Source organism: Podarcis tiliguerta (assembly GCF_965153285.1).
Source record: "Podarcis tiliguerta genome assembly, chromosome: 6".
In the NCBI taxonomy this organism is placed as follows: domain Eukaryota; kingdom Metazoa; phylum Chordata; class Lepidosauria; order Squamata; family Lacertidae; genus Podarcis; species Podarcis tiliguerta.
The window spans coordinates 56464970-56485112 of record NC_139539.1 but is presented as its reverse complement, the minus strand read 5'-3'; the positions used below and the strand labels follow the sequence as shown (position 1 = coordinate 56485112).

The window sequence follows — 20143 nt, the reverse complement described above, 5'->3', positions numbered from 1 at the left end:
AGAACCGCCACCCCCCAAGAGAAGGACAAAACCTAACACAGTGTTCTGTTCCTTCCCTTCTCTCCCTCGCTAGGTCCCTCTTTTCTTAGCCCCCTCTTACTTCTTTTTTACAAAACACTTTTTCTCCTGGTCACTCTGTGTTCTCCTTGGATAGTGATTTCAGGCTTGAAAACAAAAGAGTTTGAAGAGGAAGTGGGAATGGCACTCCTCCCACTTCCTCTCTCTGCTTTCTTTTCCAAGCAGAAATCACTCTCTTCTTACTTCTGAAGGGGCAGGGAGTGAAGTCATAGCATGGTATGGGGTATGGGGAGTACAGAGGCGTTCACTGACGTTGAGAGAGGCTTTCACAGGTGCTATTGCACACAAAAACCACATTGAGGACGCTGGCATTACAGCCGAAGCCTTACAAATAAATACATTCTATGCATGCCTGCACATATTGGCTCTTCTGATTTTAAATGCTGTGGAAAATCACTAAGTCACAGGATATGCATTGGGCCTCCATTTGAAAGGAAGTTCTTATAGATGCTGGTTGAATGTGTAATCTTTTGTTTACAGTGCAGATGTGTACCTCGGTCTAGTGCAGCCCTGTAAATATAAGCAGTCTGCATTTGCACCCTTCAGGTTTACAGCATGTGCTTTGTGCAATGATGCTTACTCAGGATGATAAGTGATGCTGCAAGACCTATGCTTCAGGGAACTGTTTAAGCTGTCTGTGCATAATCAGTATCATCATGAAATTATAGCTAAATTGCAGCTGTTCAGCGCGAAGCATTGCCTGCTTACTTCTGCCGCAGATGGTGTGTGGCACATCTGATGTGCTCAGAAATGTCTGCATCCTTTCCCAAGGGTTTGACAGTAAACACCATTAAAGGAACAAAATAGTTTCTAGGTTGGGGATTCAGTCTTCTGCTCTTGAGTATGATCTCTCCCCCTTCCCCGTTTTTCATCTTGATGCTTCAGATGAAGTGAAGAGCATTTATGTCACTGATAACTGCATACGCTCCAGCTGGAAGCATCTGCATCCACAGAGAAAACAGAGCAATGCTTACCTTTTATTACCTTTGCTGTAATGTTCTGCTGTGCCAGCCAGCAAACTCTGCCTGGGATCCATAGAGCTGTTCTGTCTCATGTGAACTACCCTCATAGAATTTCTGACTCCAGTGCCATATCATAAACTACTTTTGAAAGTCCCACAGTTGAATAAGAAAATATCTAAAGTCTCCTTTGTTCATAGTATTCTGGATCCTGGCCTTTGTGAGCAATACCTTGCCCCTTCCTTTTAAGCACAAAAAATGGAGCTTTAGAAAGCATTGTTGCTTCTTTGTTGACTTTTAGAAAAATGCACTGTTTTATTTCATTCATTTCTCCTTATTAAAACTATAACTTCTTTGAGTTTCTTCATTATTAAAATAATTGGTATGCAGTAATAGTGTTTGTGTGAACCAACAAAAATCTTGTTTGGGTAGCCCTGTGAGCTTCAGTCCGTAGCTTGCAAAACTTTGCAGGATCCTAACTCCTCCTTTTTCCCTCTGTTAAATAAGGGCTTTCAGATTCTGATGAAAACTGCAGAAGGTTTATGGACAGATGTATGCCTGAAGCATTTAAAAAGGTAGGTGTAAGAGATTCTATCTAGTGGATTCTATCTAGTGCTGTAGATAGGAGAGTAGGTGGTATATAACTCATAAAGTGGCAGCTTGCTACATTCTGATACTGTAGCAAGTAAGGAGGAAGAGGGCAAGTTACAATAATGGACATGGTTGACAAATACTATTGTGTTATTCTACTTAAAATTTGCAGAGCTGCATTTGATTTTTCTTTTTCATGTTGCAGCAATTTTGTGGTGTTCTACAAAATAGGTCATTTTTATTGGGACAGCAAATGGGGACAGGAGAATGGGGCTATTGAGAAACGTTTGTAGGAATAAGGACAGGAGTTTGGGGTTTTTTAAAGTGGATTAGTGAGGTTATGCCAAGTGAAGATGTTCTCCTAGCCACCTCTGGTCTTGGAATGTATTGAAGATGTTGTGTTCTCTAAATATTCTATGACTAAAAATTGAATCTTCTTAATACTGGGATGGGGAGCTAAGGTAGATGCCGGCTGTTCTTTCCAGGTTTAAAATCTGCCTTCAGAAGTTGTTTGTTGCTAAATAGATAGCTCCAAAAGCATTTCAAGGCTGGCAAAAAGGTCCTCTTTTCCCCCTTATAGATCCATGTCAGCATTTTAACACATACTGTGCTCCTTTGCAGCTGTTGACATCGAGCGCTGTTCATAAATGGGGTACCGAAATCCATGAGGGAATCTACAACATGTTGATGCTACTAGTAGATCTGGCTGCAGAGAGGATAAAGCAAGATCCTATCCCTGTTGGTCTTCTCGCTGTACTCACAATGGTATTGCAGTTACTTGATCTCAAGGCTATTCAGCATGAAAATCTTACAACTGAATATCTGTTCATCCTAAACACATGGCTTATTAAAATGTAAAATCTAGAAGAGACATTTCTTGGTTATATTTGCATACTGAATACATTCCGCCAAATCATGATTAAGGAAGCTTTTAACTATGACTTAGTGTGATGTTTGAATTGACAAGACATACTGAATTGACAAGACATCACCCATTGAATCAGAATAAGAAACCTGGTTTGAAGTGGTTTTTTGAACCATGGCTTGTACTATTCTGGTTTGCCATGTCTGAACTGACAAACCACAGTTATGGCTGTTGTGTCATTTTCCAAGAACTGCTCCAAACCTTGGCTTTCCTGTATATTTGGAAATTCAAACCACTTAGGTTCTAAACTATAGAGAATGTAATTAATTGCTTAGCAAGATGTATGTTCGTACTTTGCTTTGACACTTGGTATTCCACTGTCTGCAATGACTTTAAACTTGTCAATTTACTATTTTTAAGAAATGTGAAGAGGGAGTGGCCATATCTCAGTGGTAGAGCACATAGTCTGCAATCTCAAGATCCCAGGTTAAATTTCTGGCATCTTCAGTTAGAAGGTTCAGGTGGTAGGCAATGGGAAAGATCTCCCTCTGTCTGGGACCCTGAAGAGCTGGTGCTTGTCAGAATAGACCATACTAGAGCGGATGAGCAAACATTCTAACCTGGTATAGGGCTGCTTTTTGAGGTTTCACTCACAATATTTCACTTTTCATTTTAAAAGCCAAAGTTTAGCATCCATGTTAATATCTGCATAAACATAATCCGAAGCAATGCATTTCGCCAGTCTAGGCTCCAATAGCCACCCAGTGTTTTGTCAAAGAAAATTGGTTTTGAGATACTAAAACCATGTCTTCTATTTCTTTACTCTGAAGTTCTGTTCCTGCTTCTGCAAAAGTGTATGTTCTTCTTGATGTTCAAACACTTTTCTTTCCTAGGAGGGAAAACCTGATGAAAAGCCACTTGATCCAAATGTGTTTTACACTGGAAAATCCTGTATGTCTGATTTCTTGTCAAACCTTTCACTGTAGGCTCTTAATCCTGATAATGAGTACCATTTCAAGAACCGAATGAAAGTATGCCAAAGGAACTGGGCAGAAGTATTTGGAGAGGGCAATATGTATGCTGTCTCACCCATATCTACTTTCCAGAAGGTAAATGTGTGCACTTCAGGTCTCTTACTAGAAGTCAGACAGAATTTAAGTTGTGTTTTAGTGCAGTATGTGTGTCACTTGAAATAAACATTGCCATTTCCTCCCCACCCCCTTTCCCATATCTAACAATTTATCAATCTGTCTCATTGACAGTAGCCTTTGGTGTGCTATTATTTCTGCTACTTTGACTATAATAAGGGTTTAATTACCACTCCAACCGCAGTGCTCTCTTCTAGATCTTAGTGGTGACCACACTGTGGCTGTGGTTTAGACTCTTGTATGGGTGTGATAATTTCCAGTCCTTTTAGATCTGAATAGTGGCTGAGGAAGTGATATAAGGAAGTGATAAATGGATAAATAAAAATTCGGTCATGAGACTTTTTAGACACTTTTGCAGCATTGAGCTTATTGGTGCCAAAATATTGCTTCTAATTTCATTCCTTAAAAAAAAAAAAACCTTCTACTCCATTATGGGTTATAAATATAACTGATTCTGTGTCACCAACTCCATATCCTAATCTTGTCATAGAATCATAGAATCATAGAGCATAATACATTATAATAGGTTAGGCAATGTTTGGGAAGTGGATAGTGCTAACAATCTCATCCAGAAATGTTATGCGCCTTATCTGAACAGTTGTTGGCAGGCAGTGCATGTGTTGTATTTGCAGTGACCAGTCATGCATGAAGTAATCTAGAGCTCTAAATGAAACACACAATTAAAACACCATTATTTTACAAAGTATCCTTGTGGGGGAAATGCTACTAATTTGTTAACATCTCTGTTGGCTAGGAACCACATGGATGGCTAGTGGACTTAGTGAATAGGGTAAGTAAATGATAAAGCATTATTTATTCTGAACCATCTACACATATAGAGCGCTATACAGACTCTCATTAAACAAAAATAAAACCAGTTCGTGGGGTGGGGGACGACAAGAGGATAAGAAGAATGACTGTGAAGAAATACAGTTACAAATATTTAAGATGGGATTAAGTTGGAAATAAGGGTGAAAGTGTTGGTCAAAAGGCATACAGGGAAATAAGATACATTTGAGGAAGGATCTGAAGTGGAAGAGTTAGCACCATGTCCATATTCAGGGAGATCACAAAAGAGAATGAATGGGTTGTAATTTAAAGCAAGAGGACTTCTGTCAGTGAAGGATGTTAGCACTGGAAGAATGAGGATCATATATAGGCATGTATCTTTAAATGAGATCCAGTGGATGAATTTATAGTGGTAACTGAAGGGAATGGGAAGTATTTGAAGGGAAATGAAGAGCGGCCATCACTTGTACAATGGGAGAGGCGAATGTTTTTGTCAGCAGAATGAGTATTTTTAGCACCAAATAGGAGGGAGAGGCTAGAGTTTTGTGAAGAGGCTGCCAAGGCTCATTTTGTATGTGTCTGCACACATGTGCATGTATGCAGCATTATTCTTGCAAAATGTTTCATCATTTCTCTGGAGCTGTAATAGAGTAAAAAGAAATGGATGATGCATATGGAAAAATAGTTTTACCTCTTAAAGGGATTTCTCATCAATTTACCTGTGAAATGCCATTAAACTGAGTTTTCTAGGTGAACTTCAGAAAAAAGATGTCTTTGACAGAGAGAACTGCAGTAGTAGTTTTCCTATTCTCCTAAGAGAATTGTTGTACCTTTACCTCCATTACTGAAGTAGTAAAATCCTTAGACTCACCATACCTTTCTGATACACTTTCCTGTGGTGGACAACTGAAGGAAATGCTCATCTATTCATGCCTGTTTCTGAGACCTATCACACTACTTTTATTTATATAGTTCATGTCTTTGACGGTGTTGTTTGTATACTTATTAAGTTTGCAGAATTAGGTGGATTTTCTGCAATTCAGTCTAAGCTTCATTCAGAAGATATTGAACTTGGGGTAAGTTAAAATCCAGATCATTTCCCTTTGTTTTATGAATCTTTCACAGTAGATGGCTCTTGTTCAAGTAATATTTTAGTCTCGAGATGTGCTGGGTGAAGCAAACACAACTTCTAAAACTGTAGTGTGAATTGGTGTGCTTCGTTGCATTACCTTTAGGCTGTATTTGCTGTTGCTGTCGTCAAGCAAAACTATACTAGCCATATTCATCAGTCTGTTTTATCAAATACCATTCTCTTGTCTTAGCCTCATATGCTAGGGACCAGTTTGGGCATCCTTCTTGTGGTATTTGCCTCGGGTCTGTTCTGTGTATGTTCTTAAATGCTTTCTCTTTCTTCTAGGCAGTATCTTCTTTAGTTCAGCCTTTGGGGGTTTGTGCAGAGTATCTCAATTCTTCGGTAGTACAGGTAACGAACAGCACTTTCTCTTTCAAATTATGTACAATTAGTAACTTGCTCTGAGCTTTTTTTAAAAAAGTGAAACAAGTGTGGTTCATTGCCCTATGCCTTATGTTTGGTTTTCAGGTAATGAATCTGCAAAATACTTGTTTTGAAACTTATAATATTATAATAATATAATAACACCAAATGATGCTCACATTAACATTGATGCTATTATTGTTAAAAATAACAGTCAGTTTGGGATAACTCTGAATAATCTGTGAGATACCTTTATAGGACAGATTGGAGGTGGGCGGACTGTGAGATCCAATTTGTACACTTAGAATTAAATAATTCTGAACCCTGGAATTTGTATTTAGTGACAGAACCAAACTGAGTTTGCAGTCCTTCCACATAAAAGTCCACTCCTCCAGCAGTTGAATTGGGGGGGGGGTCATTTTGCTGCCATTGTTAAACAATTGGGAGTTGGAAATCCTTGTTCTACTTTAACCCACCCAGAGATCATTCAGTAGGTCCTAATCTAACATTTGCCCTCCCCAATATAGACTTGTATTTATTTTTACATTGGGAAGTATCTAACAGTCACATGTGAAGGTTGCTTGTGCAACTGATCTTTCTCCTCCTCCCTGCAGACACTTAAAAAGCCTTTCCGGAGGACTTCATTGAACAACGTGGGCTGTTTACCTGGAAGGGGGGGTGTTGTCTGAAATTGGACGCAAAAACCTTGCTTCCTTTGCCCATTTTAGGGAGAGTTGCCTATGACACAGCCCATAGGAAAGCCCTCCAGAGATGTTGTTCAGGGCTCTACAGGGGCAGGGGTGAAAAGATTGGTTGAGTGAGCAGTTTCCACTCAGGCAAGCAGTGGATACAACACTTTATAATTAATTAATTTGTTTGCTTCCTTACTTCACATATACTCACATCAAATTGGCTTACATCTATTTTAATTGTGCCTAGTTTGTGTCAAATAATGGAACACTAGCATAATAATGGAACACTAACTTATGTTCTGAGCATGAGTGGAATATACTTTTGCTCAGGGGAGAGTGGTTGCAATTTTTGTTTTCTGCACCACATTAAATCCCACTTAGGGAAACTTCCCTGATCTTCAGAAGGGTGCAGGAATAAAAGTTTTCCATTTCAAGAAAGCCCTTGGAGCGGGGAGATACATTTTCTCTTTAACATACAGAATGCCTGTTTCTTGTTTTATAGCCCATGCTGGATCCAGTAATTCATAATATGATTAAATATGTACAGAATGTTGAAGAGAAGGACCTGAAAGACAAGGTAAAACCTGATTTTTCAGATACGACCTACAACTTGAACTGCAATTTGAAAGTGTAAAACTGACATTCCATTAGCTAATGCTGCTGCTCCCATGCTTAAAAGCATGTGTGTACTTAACTAATGCTTGGTGAACATTGTAATGACACTTGACAAATAATCAGCAATAGAAGATTTAGCCATTAATGCTGTCAGCTGCAGTGTGCTTAGTACACACTTTCCTTTATAAAGTAATTTGTTCTGTATTTACGATTTATTTAGAACATGTTTACCCAGCTCTTCAGCCGGGTAACTTACATGCAGTCAGTTAATACAGGAAAGTGCCTGCCCAAAGACTTACAGTCTAAAACACATGATGCACAAGAAAGAAGGGCTTGGGAAGGAAGAGGAAACTCAGGATACCCATTAAAAAAAATAAAAATAGTAATTTCTATAATGACAACATGGAATAGAATTGTTCAGAGACAGGAAGAGCCCGATAAAGCAAGTCTTTTAGTGGAGCTGGTGGAGTGGCCCTGCTAGAATGGTTGCTTCCATGTAGCAGTCTACATCAGGCATAGGCAAACTCGGCCCTCCAGATGTTTTGGGCTACAACTCCCATCATCCCTGACCACTGGTCCTGTTAGTTAGGGATAATGAGTGTTATAGTCCGAAAACATCTGGAGGGCCAAGTTTGCCTATGCCTGGTCTACATCCACAATAGTTGCAAATCAGCATTCTTTGTTATAGGAGGTTCGAATCTTGTATAGCTAGTGCTTTTTCAAAGCGTGTTTGATAGACAAAGCAAAACTAAAAAAAGCTTAATAACTTCTGCCAGAAAAATGCTCAACAACTTTTGTGTCCGGATTTTCACCTTTTGAAATATGGCAGCCCTACCTGTACAGTTTCAAAGGCTGCCTGAACTTAGGTGGTATCTTCCTTGCTGCTTGAATTCATCATTGAGATCTCTAAAAAGCGCTCATAATTCTTATGTTTCGCAGAGGCTGGTCAGTATCCCTGAACTCTTGTCTGCCATCAAGCTCCTTTGCATGCGATTCCAACCTGACTTGGTAACAGTAGTAGATGACCTGCGCTTAGATATCCTGTTGCGTATGCTGAAATCGCCACACTTCAGTGCAAAAATGAACTCTCTCAAAGAAGTAAGTTTGCTATGCTAAAATCTTCAACTGATTAGATTGACATTCACAGTCAGGTATTTTCAACTTTCACAGATCTAGGACACACTTTTATCCCAAACATTCATTTGGCGACCATTTTATTGATCTTTTACCATATATGTGCATGGTGGTAGTGCTCCTCTTCTGAGCCACCATGGATCAGGCTTCAGCCCACGAATGGGTTCCGATCCAGTAGTTAAAGGCTAGTTCTCTAGCTCATATTAACCGTAACAACTTAATGATAACCATTGCTGATTTGGATCATAAAGCTTTCAAAGGGAAAATTCAGGGGCATAGGAGGAATCAAAAGATTCTTAGATTCTATCCATGGCTATAAATCCATTTGAAGTTCACTTATGGAATAAGTGGCAAATATATGGTGTTAGTGTGCATTTAAAAGACCTAATAAACTTTTCATGAGGCCATTGAAATATTAATGATTTTATAGAGCTGAGCACTGCTCAGTGCAGTAATGAAAAATAGAATATAGCTTTGCTTATTCCCTGGATCTTCAAGTATTTAGTGTTTCAGGCCTTGCAAACCTTCACAGTGAGGACACATATTTACAGCCCTCCCAAGAACCACTCATACATAGAGCAACTGACTTCCAAGTTTATTTATTTTATTTCCTACACACTTTGGCTGTTGATATATCTAGTTGTTACAAATCCTCTGAGTGACACTGTGTTAATTTTTAGGTAACAAAACTTATTGAAGACAGCACTGTATCCAAATCAGTAAAGAACGCAATAGATACAGATCGGTTATTAAACTGGCTAGTAGAAAACTCTGTTCTTTCAATTGCATTAGAAGGTAAGATTTGAATATCCTGCTGCATTTCTGAAGTTCTTAAACAGAAAGAAAGTTGATATTGTGGTTGCAGTCAGGAGTGCTAAACTATGTTTGGTGTTAATGAAAGGGAGCCTTGTACTTGCCTGCTGCCTCACTCCTCTTCCTCCAGGTTGGCTGCAAGGAAATGATGTGAAGCTTCCACTTACAAGATTAAAATAAATTCAGAATGTTGTCCAAACCCAGGCAAACTGTGGTTTATCTTAACAGTGGTTGATTGACACAAACCATAGTTTAGAAAGTTGGCTTGCTTCAATTAACCATTGTTAAGATGAAGTGTTGTTTGGCTTTGGATGATTAAAAAAACCGTGGTTAATACAAGATGGAAGCTAAAATTGTGTACTTTTTGCAGCCACACCAGAGTACGAGAACAAAGTATATGAGCTAAGACTCGTAATGCTAAACCACAGCACTTTGTCTGAACCATTCATGTATCTGAATATTTTGGTGTAGATATTCCTGGTAAAAGTTCATTTTTTAACGAGTCTTTCAAATTCTCTAGTATTTTTAGAAGTATCTTGGGTGCTACCAGCACCAATCCATCGGGTAAGAAAGGGCATTTTTAAAAATATTAAGGGCCTTAGTTGTGTAGTGAATGAGATGGAGAGAGTTGTTAGAAAACAAATCTTCATGTTACTGAACCTCTTATTACTGTAGTTGTTTTGAAGGAGTATATATTTTGTTATTACCATATCAAAGACTTGATTAAGGCATTCCTTCTGGTTAGGCTCACTGTCCTGTTTCTTTCGCTAGGTAACATAGACCAAGCACAATATTGTGATCGTATAAAAGGAATTATTGAACTCTTGGGCAGCAAGTTATCATTAGATGAGCTGACAAAAATATGGAGAATACAGGTGAGGATGTGCAGCAGTATGTCTCAGAGTTTGAAATTCTTTTGACAGCATTTGTGGAATGTCTTTTTCAGGTGCATGTATAAAGATCCCAAACCTATCCAAACTTAGCAGATAATAATAGTGTGACTGATCATACGGTAGATATCCATGGAGTATGTGTTATTCTACAGAATTAGGACTCATGGCAGGAAGTTGTGTTCGTGGATGCTAAATAGATGCATCAATCCTAGGATTGGAAGGAGGCCAGTAGGTCATCTTGTTAAACAACTTGCCCAAGGGAAATTTGTTGCTTGTAATACAAACAACACCTCAATGAATCATTTTTTATTTTATTTTATGTTATTTGCAATCACATAAATATGCCACAAGCAGAGAGCAGGGTTTGTTTCAATGCATGCTTCTCAGTACGTTCCTATCACCATATTAAGTCCTGATATCTTTATCTTGTGTTGTGACTTTCCCAAACCTCATAAGACATACCTTGTTCATGTCCTGCTGACCAGTAATCTGATTTAGGCAAGTTTCCAAGAAGATGCGTGACAACCACACTCTGATGCTATATGAGCAAGAAAGCAAACAGTATGGTGATCACATTTGCTGAGGCCCTGGAAAAAATTATGCTTCTAGGTTCATCTCTTTTGTTTCTAGTTGTATCTCTCTTCAAATTCTGTGTGAAAGAGAAAACATTGAGAGATGTATGATTTTTTTATATATATATCTTAGTTTAGAACTGCTAGTTTTTTTAATTGCTTTGCTAAATTTGTTTGACACCCACATACCTTTGCATATCTGTACATTTTATTCAGTCCATCCATCCTCCCACACACCATTACATTATTTGGTTACTTAACTTAGTTATTGCAGTTTAATAAAGAGAGCTCTAGTAATTCATTTATCTTCAAGGGCACTTCTATCACTTTTCTTTTTTGCAGAAATGATGTTCATTCAAATTTCACATAAGTGTTAAAGGCTGCGTGTTCTCCCCCTTCCCTGCCTCCTCACTGATTAATTTAAGTACTCTTATATGAAGCAACTATGTCAAATCTTCCTGTGCGCTGAATATGTTAAGAAACTCTGGCCTGCTCTATACCTCAGTTTATGGTTATTCAGAAATTTAATGAAAAATTCTGCATGAAAATTTGTGCTGGACTCAGAGTGCAGAAATGTAATGAGCATCAGGACCACCACTCCAATTTACTTTATAACGGGCGTCTTTAGAATATCCACGCAATGTTAAGCTTATAAATATGCAGTAGTCTGTAAAATGGTGACAAAGCTCTTTATTTCTGGCATTGTTGCAACAATGTGACGTACTTCTTCATTTATTTTGAGCACAGTCATTCTGCTGACAAACCTGTGACATGTTCTAAAAAAAGAGATCTTAAGGCTCTGTGTGTCTCTGAATAACACACATTATAGAATGTCTTTGTAGTCTATCCCTTTCCAGTACTCTAGGACATGGGTGGGTTGTGACTGACTAAGGTGAGTTGCAAATCATTGCCACAGCGTAGCAGGGATGCAGGTTGAGTTGATGTAGAAAGCTGTGAAGTCCACTGCTTTTAAGCGCACAATTTCCAGTATTCCAAATGGATGACTTCTGTGGTTCAATGTGTTTACAGTCTCTCAACATTACATAGGATACTTATAACTAAGAATACTGCTACAATATTTTAAGGTGGCTTCATTTCTTTAGATTTTGGTCGTACCTTAACTTCAGTTGTATATGAGAACAAATAACATTTGCACACTGCCCATTCACAAGTATATTTCTTGCTGCAATATGTAGCACCAAGAGTTTGGTTGATAAATTAGCAGCTCAGTATTCCATACAGTCTTCATATTTGCATTACCTTTAGAATGTTTATTTCAAATACTGTGCTAATCTGCATTCATATAAGGGTTGTTAGCACCTACGTCAGCAACTTCTTTTGATTTCGAACAAATCAATTCAGCCTTCCTGAAGGATTGTGAGTCCTTTCTGACATGGCTTGAGCATTTATTTCTGAAATTTTACCTTCCAAGGTTCTCAAAAGTACCATCTTTTCTTAGAGATGAATGAATGATTCATCTTTATTTAATTATGTAGTAGTAGTTACACAATGCCTGCATTTCTACTGGTTCCATTAGCCTCCAGAATACCCAGAGCCTGAAACAGAAAGCGCTTCTGAATTAGTAATCAGTTTACTCAATGACACACCTAGCAAACAGTATCTGCCCCTTACACTTAGTATAAAACCTTTCAAAGAATACAAATACTTCCTTTGTTGTGTCCAAAACCTGAACATAAAACCACAAAGTTGTCAGTGTGGTATTTCTTGCAGTCTCTAAGATGGGGCTACAGACTTCCTCATTCTTGCAGTGTGAACCTAAGCATGTTGAATCAGAAACATCTATGTTTTCAGTGGGTGAGAATGCCTGAGATTCCAGATTTTCTGTTTAATATACATCTAGGATCATTTTTTCAAGTTCACCTTTTTTCATAGCTGTCTCCTTACTGTTGTTTTTCTCTCCTCTTTAAAGTCAGGACAGCCGTCAACTGTAATAGAGAACATCCACACCATTATTGCAGCAGCTGCTGTCAAGTTCAGCTCAGACCAGCTCAATCATCTCTTTGTCCTTATTCAGAAGGTGAGGCAACTACAGCAAGAAACTGAAATATATATTTTGAAGTCTGTCTGGATCTAAAGATCATAATATGGATAACCAAAGCTTGGCCCAGTTGAAACTCAAATTGTTTTTTGTTTTTTGTTTTGTCTTTATTCATTCCCCCCCCTTCCCTCCCCTTTTGTAGAGTTGGGAATCTGAGAGTGATAGAGTGAGACAGAAGCTGCTAAGCTTGATAGGACGTATTGGTCGGGAAGCACGTGTAGAGACAACCACTGGAAAGGCATGAGTAATAAATTCCACTTATAAGAGTTAACATGGAGGCTAACTTCTGTAATGAATGTTGATATTTATCTGTGTGTGTATATCCTTGTAGGTTCTTGAGGTTCTCTGGGAGTTGGCTCATCTTCCAACATTGCCCAGCAGTTTGATTCAACAAGCCTTGGAGGAGCATTTGACAATCCTTAGTGATGCATATGCAGTGAAGGAGGCAATAAAAAGAAGCTACATCATCAAATGCATAGAAGACATCAAGAGGGTTAGTTTGCCTTATCTCTCAGAATGTATATTCCGTGCGCCCCGCCCCCAAATCTTCTAGATGTAACTTTATTTGATTAGAAATGTTGCAGAACTTGAAGCTTGGCACATTCATTAGTTCTCAAGTTTCACAGGACGCCTTGAAAAGGGAGAGTGTGTGTATCAGTTTGCTTCTTGTGAGAGTCATAGCCAGTATCTTGCCTTTGTTTCTGCCAAAAGGAGTGACTGTTTGCTGTGGGGAAGCTGCAAGAATGAAATTTGCAAATAGATCCACGTGTCCTTCACAATGTAATCTATATATATTACATAGAGAACTAAATACTGGATTTTGTGGAACTGAGGAATAGCTATAGTACAGACTACAAAAGTAATCTAGAATGGGGAATAAAACTTGGAATGTTTATGCAGTCATTGTTACTAAGCATATCTATTACTGTACCTTCTCCTAATAGTCATCCCAGCATAATAATCCTCAGTTTGTGTGGGTGGTCCCAGCTTTACGTCAGCTTCATGAAATCACACGCTCATTTATTAAGCAGACCTACCAAAAGCAAGATAAGGTAAGATAATTTTTGAGACAAAATTGTGTCTTGTGTGGATTGATATGATCAGGAAGGGAAAATATCAAGAGGGAATGAATCTAAAAAATGGGATGCGTTCAGAGACAACATTGAATACTGAGGGTTTGGGTACTTGGGACCTGAAAATGTTTGTTTGTTATTTCAGTGTATAGATCAGTGGTTCCCAGCCTTTACAAATTTGAGGACCACTTTTTAACCTCAATTTTTTTTTGCAGGCCCTAGCATACAAATTGTTGTAATTTTAGGCTCAGTTAATTGAGAAAACACTATTATGTACTCAATACAGCATTCAACTCACTCTCTCAAGCTAGATTTTAAAGAAGGGGGGAATGTGTGAAAGGGGGGGGGTGTTTCTTTGGGTGGTCTTAAGAGCTGTCAGCAGTAGGATCTCCCAGAAATAGCTATTTCCCACTATTCAGATTGTGTCCGAATATCTGATCTGGTGTAACTCACAAGTTCACATACCATGTTGTAAACTCTGGCGTGGTCAGATATATTAGTTCTGATTAAAGATGTTCTTCTGGCTCTCCCTTTTTTCGCAATAAAGGCTGTCTTATATTGAGCCGCTTTTCCTCAGACCCCGCCCTCCATCAGCAGGATCTTCCATTATTTCCCATTTTATCTTTGTATCCCACTCTCCTCTTAACATTTTTTTAAAAAGCTATCCTTTAGAAAGCTTGTATCAGACCCTAGCCTTACTTATTTTGTTGATCCAGATAATTATGATTTAATTAGGGTTTTTCAGCTCTGCATCAATACTTTATATTTGTAAGGTTACCCTGTATTTTATCTTTTTAACCTTATTAAACTTTACTTGTGTAATTCTTGATTAAATTCTACTAAGTAGAGGAAATGTATTGGCTGACACTGTGGGCCTAAAGTCTCATCCTTGAATCCAAAATCTTCTTTGTATTTAGCCCCCCTCTTCCTAACTTCCTAACTTCCTAACTTCCTAACATGGAACCTGTTGTGTAGGGAACTGATGTGAAAACAGCTGTCAAACCCTGGGTCTGCTACATAGAAATCAGACTTAGACTTCCTCTTTGAACAAAGCAATCGCTGTCACAATGCCATGCCATATTAGTGTCGTTCTTAATGCTAAGTATTCGTAGCAAGTTCAGATTTGGCTTTGGAAACGAAAGCACACGATTTTGTGCTGTGCTAACTGAAGTATATATTTGAAGTGCTTAGTACTTCTTTCTGCACGACTAGTGTCATGACTGGAAACTGTGGTGAATGAGGATAGAAATTATGAGACATTTGAGGCCCTGATTGAATAGATGGCCAGGGGGGTGCAGCGAGGGAAACTTGTATTTGAGCCTTGAAAGTCTAATTGCACATGTTGTAATGCTCTGCTTAACACATCTTTTCCAATACTTCTGCCAAGAGCATTATTCAGGATCTGAAGAAAAACTTTGAAATAGTGAAGCTGGTGACAAGCAGCTTAATAGCATGCCACCGATTGGCCGCATCCGTGGCAGGTCCTGGGGGCCTGTCAGGAGCAACCTTAGTGGATTGCCGATACACGTATCGGGAGGTAAGCAAACTTGTGACCTTCAAACCAGATCATTTGGGGCTAGCCCTGTATAGAAGCAACTTGTCTCTTTACTGAGGTAGTGAGCTTCAATCCCTCAAACCTCAAATTTACAAAACGTTTCATAAAGGTCTGTTTGGAAATGTTAATTGCAGTTTGTGTTTGCTTCCTTTTCAGTACTTGGAGGCACATCTCAAATTTCTGGCATTTTTTCTCCAAGAGGCTACGCTTTACTTAGGATGGAATCGTGCTCGGGAAATCTGGGAATGCCTTGTGACAGGCCAAGATGTTTGTGAACTAGATCGAGAGGTGAGATGCTGCTGCTGAATGTCCTTGGAAACAATGTATCCTAAAGATGATCTGGGGCTAAAATCAAAACACATTAGGAAAACAAAATCGTTTCACAAATCTGTAGAAAAATCAAGTGCTGTTAGGAATGTTTGAGGGGCTATCGGGAGTAGACAAAAATGGCTGTTCATTCTCAATCATACGGATACTAGAGTTTTCTTAAATTGTTAGCAATCCTCAAACAAATTCTGGTGCGTGGAGTAAACCATAGTATGTCGGATATTTTAGAGCAATGCAAAATATATCATTTAAAAACAGAATGTGAACCATAGTGTAAACTCTTTTCACAGATGTGCTTTGAATGGTTTACAAAGGGGCAGCATGATCTCGAGAGTGATGTGCAGCAGCAGCTTTTTAAAGAAAAAATTCTTAAATTGGAGTCTTATGAAATCACTATGAATGGTATGTAAGTATTTTTGTTTTATCAGCCTTCTGTATAATAGTCAGATATCTTAGAATAAAATTTGGGGGGCTTGATAATGGCTGAAGATTGCAAACAGCTTCAGAGACTAATGAAGTTAGACTTTAAAGCTTTTATTTTGCATGAGTAATGTTTCTGTGTTTGTTTAAATGAAAATAGCAGAATTCCTTTAAAATGTTAATTTTTAAAAACAGGTTTTGGTTTGTTTAAGACCTTTTTTGAAAATGTGAACCTCTGTGATCATCGATTGAAACGTCAAGGAACTCAGCTGGTAAGCAGCTTTCTATAAACTTGTTCCAGTGCAGTTCATAGGTCACAGCTGGCAAGTTTATTTGGAAAAATAGTGTGCGCTATAAAATAGTGACCATTGGGAAGTGGCAGCTAGAATGTGGCTCTTCAAAGCTATAGTTACGGATTTTCCCTGACATTACTGGGATTTCAAAGGCGGAATTGACATCCAGGGGAATTTCTGAAAGGCAGCACTTTGTCCTGGATCTCAGGCAAGTCAATTAAAAAAATCGTGTTTTTCCCCCTAACGAAAGCTCAACAATTTTGGGGGTTCCTTTAAATAATCTCAACATTTTGGGGTGCCCTGGTTTTTACTTTTTGAAATATGACAACCCTACTATAGTACATTAATTTGTCCTAAGTCAAGATTAGCTTTAGGGCTCAGATCACTTTTCTTTAACTTACTCATATTAAACAGTTAAATTCTTTGCAGTACAGTTAAATTCTTTGCTTTTACGTGCTTGGGAGGGAGGGGCTTTTTCTAGGATTAACCAACATAATTAGAGGAGTCCTTATTTGTCCTTATATTACTATTACTTGTAATTAATAATAGTATCTTCAGTTTGTGATAGGATAAAGCTCTGCAACATGTGAAATATTTCAATAGTGTACTCTGATCTGGGTGCTAACAACCTTAGTCTCTCTCTCTTTTATTTTGTCTAGCATGTAGAAAAACTGGAATTAATAGGAATGGATTTTATTTGGAAGATCGCAATGGAGTCACCTGATGAAGAAATAGCGAATGAAGCTATTCAGCTAATAATAAACTATAGTTACATCAATCTAAATCCAAGACTAAAGAAGGTAACAACTCTGAATTGTTTGGTTGCTGTACTTGCCCCAGAAGAGGAGATGTAGGCTGCCTTTAGATGATCCTAACCCAGCGTTCGGCATCTGTGTTTAAAGAGCACGTGAGAGTAGGCAGCGAAGACTAACCTGGTAGCTCCATGTGGGCACCCCATCCTCATTGCTCTCCATGACTTGGAGGGATAGCTGCTTCTGCAGTGGAGAGCCTGCTCTATTTATGTGGGTTCCTCATGTGATCAATCTCACAGGTTGCCAAAATGAGTAGAGCAGGCTCTCTGCTGCAAAAGAAGTTATTTCTCCAGCTCAAGGAGGGTGACAAGGCTGGGGAGTTAGAGGGTGTGTCCCTGTCCTCACTCTTCCACAAATGTAGAATGCCTCAGCATTGCCCCTGAAATGTGCAATCCCACCTCTTCCTTTGCGCGCATGGGGGAAAGAGATTAGTAGCTTCCACTTGTTGACAATTGATAGTTTGCTGCATTTCTATGAAACTACAAACAATTAGCTTGTCACTGATTCGAAGTTGAAGTTAACCTGTCACTGATTGAAGTTAAATTGTCACTGATTCAAAGTTGAGCTTCTTTCTCTGCATCTGCATGCTGCTTTGCATAGGAAGGAAGAGGGATGGGGAAGAGATTGTGTGTGTGTGTGTGTGTGTGTGTGTGTGTGTGTGCTTACCGCTGTTCATTCATAATGGCAAGCCATGGTTTTGGTTGTCTGAATAGAGACATGGACCGTGTACGTTTTTGTATTACCAACACTCTTTCTCCTATCCATACTCATGCTTAAATTCAGTAATATGTGTATAGTAGCAGTTCTCTGTATGTACTCTTGCTCTCTCTGCATGTGTGTGAATTAATGTTTTTAATATAGTTTAACACTTTTCATTCTTTTCAGGATTCAGTGTCACTCCACAAAAAATTCATTGCGGATTGTTATACAAGATTAGAAGTAAGTGTCAATCTTTTTTTTTTAAAAAAATGTCCTGTTGTATTTTTTATTCTTACATAATTGTAAAATAATTTCCAGCATTCCACCTTGTACTGTACAGAAAGCCCATTCTCAACTGGAGTTAATAGAGCAGCCACCATGTTGGCTTATATCCACTAATTATCTGGGACAGCAGGGAACTGCATGGGAGACATGTGACCCTAGACAACTCCAGTTCTTTTCCTGTCTTTGCCCGGGACACTGAACTTTCTCCCACCTTTGACCCAAGTAGAGTTATTCTTTTTTTTTTGGAATTGTATTTACCCTCTCTCTCTTTACATGGTTGGAACTGGAGCCAGGAGCCTAGAGTCAGAGATCTTTTACCTGTTTCCTTGCCTTGGGTATAACCCTCAAACATCTTAACTAGATAGAGTATTCACAGGGAGTAGCCAGTGCTCCTTTCTTTGAATATCATTAAAATGAAGGTTTGTAGAGATGTCTGCCTGTTATGCCTTGACGCTAGGAAATTACTTTTCAGATAAAAGGCAAAGTTTAAGTTCTCAGTGCTGAAGAAGTTGCCGCACCATTACGTGGCCTTCCTTGTAATCCAGAAATAGCACCATGTTCCTTTCATTCTAGGCAGCCAGTTCAGCACTTGGTGGTCCAACGCTGACACATGCTGTCACAAGAGCTACCAAAATGCTAACAGCAACTGCAATGCCTACTGTGGCAACATCAGTACAGTCTCCATACAGGTAAGGTTTTGGTTTTGGTTTAGGAATAGATAAATATGATCTATGTTGGTTTGTTCTAGATAACCATGATTTAGAGGACTGGGAATGTGCTGAAGGATCACACCTTCCTTCAGTTTTCCGTAACCATGCCTTGCTAAGATGTGCAAAACCATGGTATGAAATCCTCTTTAAACCATGATAATGTGGTTAGCTGTAACCACAGTTTGCCCAGCTTGCTTGTGTTAAAAGAAACCTCAGTAATGAGGAGTCTCATATCTCACATTCCTGATCCACTAAACTTTAGAATGTTACATCTGAACCAGGTATTCTTGTCTGTGTGTGAAATGGATATGGGCCAAAGAAACTACCGAAATTAGAACTGGCACCCACAGCTTCATCATACATAAACACTTTGCAAAGGATAGGTTTATTTAATGTATTTGTCCCCACAAATGAACGTTTCTGGTTTTTTGTTTTTGTTTTTAAATACATTGCAATAGGATTCACTGCAGAAGGTAGTTGCCAGAAGGGTGATGCAAGTCTCTGGTTACAAAAAGAAGTGTTGAATAAACACTTCTTTAAGGTTTGCTCAACTTATGCTGGCCTGTGATGAGAAGGAAAATAATACAACACAGCACAATACAATATACCCTAAGTTTACCTTTTGGAAAATCAAGTGGTGCTCTGTTCCAGTTCCAAAAAAGAAGTGTTGTTTAATACATTTGTATTAAACAAGTGTAGTAATCGTGGAACAAATATTGTGCACTTCCATTAAATTGATTTGGACAGCTGCTTAAAGAAGATCAAAGTTGGTACTAGTAGTATTTCTCAGGGAATATACAACAGCATAGTAGTCATTTATGCAATTGGGAGAAGTCTACAGTGAGGCTGCAGTTTACCAGCAACAGCACTGTAAAACTCTTAAATCTAAGTGTTTTCTGTTGCTGATATGGCTTCTGTGACCCTTTTTCTGCGGCTGTTTGGTCTCATCTGTATTTTTATTTGTAAGCTGCCTTGAGTTTACGGTTACCATGGAAAGGTGTGAGATATCAATACATTAATTAAATAAATGGAAAGATGAATTGGCCCAGGAATACAGCCAAGTGCAGAAGCTGGTGCTATTTCCCTCAAGCACTGACCACATTCCCCCTGGCCCTGAGGGGAAGGAGGGCAAATTGGAGATATAAAATAGCATCAAAAACTGCAATAATCTGCAGCGCTGTTTTGCTATTGGCTCTTCTCTCACGCCTTCTTCCCCGCTAACATTTCTTTAAAATGTATGTTGTACCTCACTTTTTAAACATTTTT

At 38.7% G+C, this 20143-nt stretch overlaps 1 protein-coding gene across 2 annotated transcripts in view; it reads left to right on the top strand.

Moving 5' to 3' along the window:
• Positions 1-20143, top strand: part of USP24 (ubiquitin specific peptidase 24) — a 74485-nt gene that overhangs the window by 17132 nt on the left and 37210 nt on the right. For both annotated transcript variants that reach the window (XM_083447947.1, XM_083447948.1), the window contains exons 3-23: positions 1545-1612; positions 2250-2393; positions 3480-3602; positions 4396-4431; positions 5441-5506; positions 5848-5913; positions 7120-7194; positions 8172-8330; positions 9047-9161; positions 9951-10054; positions 12575-12682; positions 12846-12941; positions 13035-13196; positions 13648-13755; positions 15164-15313; positions 15488-15619; positions 15949-16060; positions 16274-16350; positions 17031-17171; positions 18069-18122; positions 18741-18856. In XM_083447947.1, the coding sequence (XP_083304073.1) occupies positions 1545-1612; positions 2250-2393; positions 3480-3602; positions 4396-4431; positions 5441-5506; positions 5848-5913; positions 7120-7194; positions 8172-8330; positions 9047-9161; positions 9951-10054; positions 12575-12682; positions 12846-12941; positions 13035-13196; positions 13648-13755; positions 15164-15313; positions 15488-15619; positions 15949-16060; positions 16274-16350; positions 17031-17171; positions 18069-18122; positions 18741-18856 (2212 nt within the window). The remainder of the gene's footprint in view (positions 1-1544; positions 1613-2249; positions 2394-3479; positions 3603-4395; positions 4432-5440; positions 5507-5847; positions 5914-7119; positions 7195-8171; positions 8331-9046; positions 9162-9950; positions 10055-12574; positions 12683-12845; positions 12942-13034; positions 13197-13647; positions 13756-15163; positions 15314-15487; positions 15620-15948; positions 16061-16273; positions 16351-17030; positions 17172-18068; positions 18123-18740; positions 18857-20143) is intronic.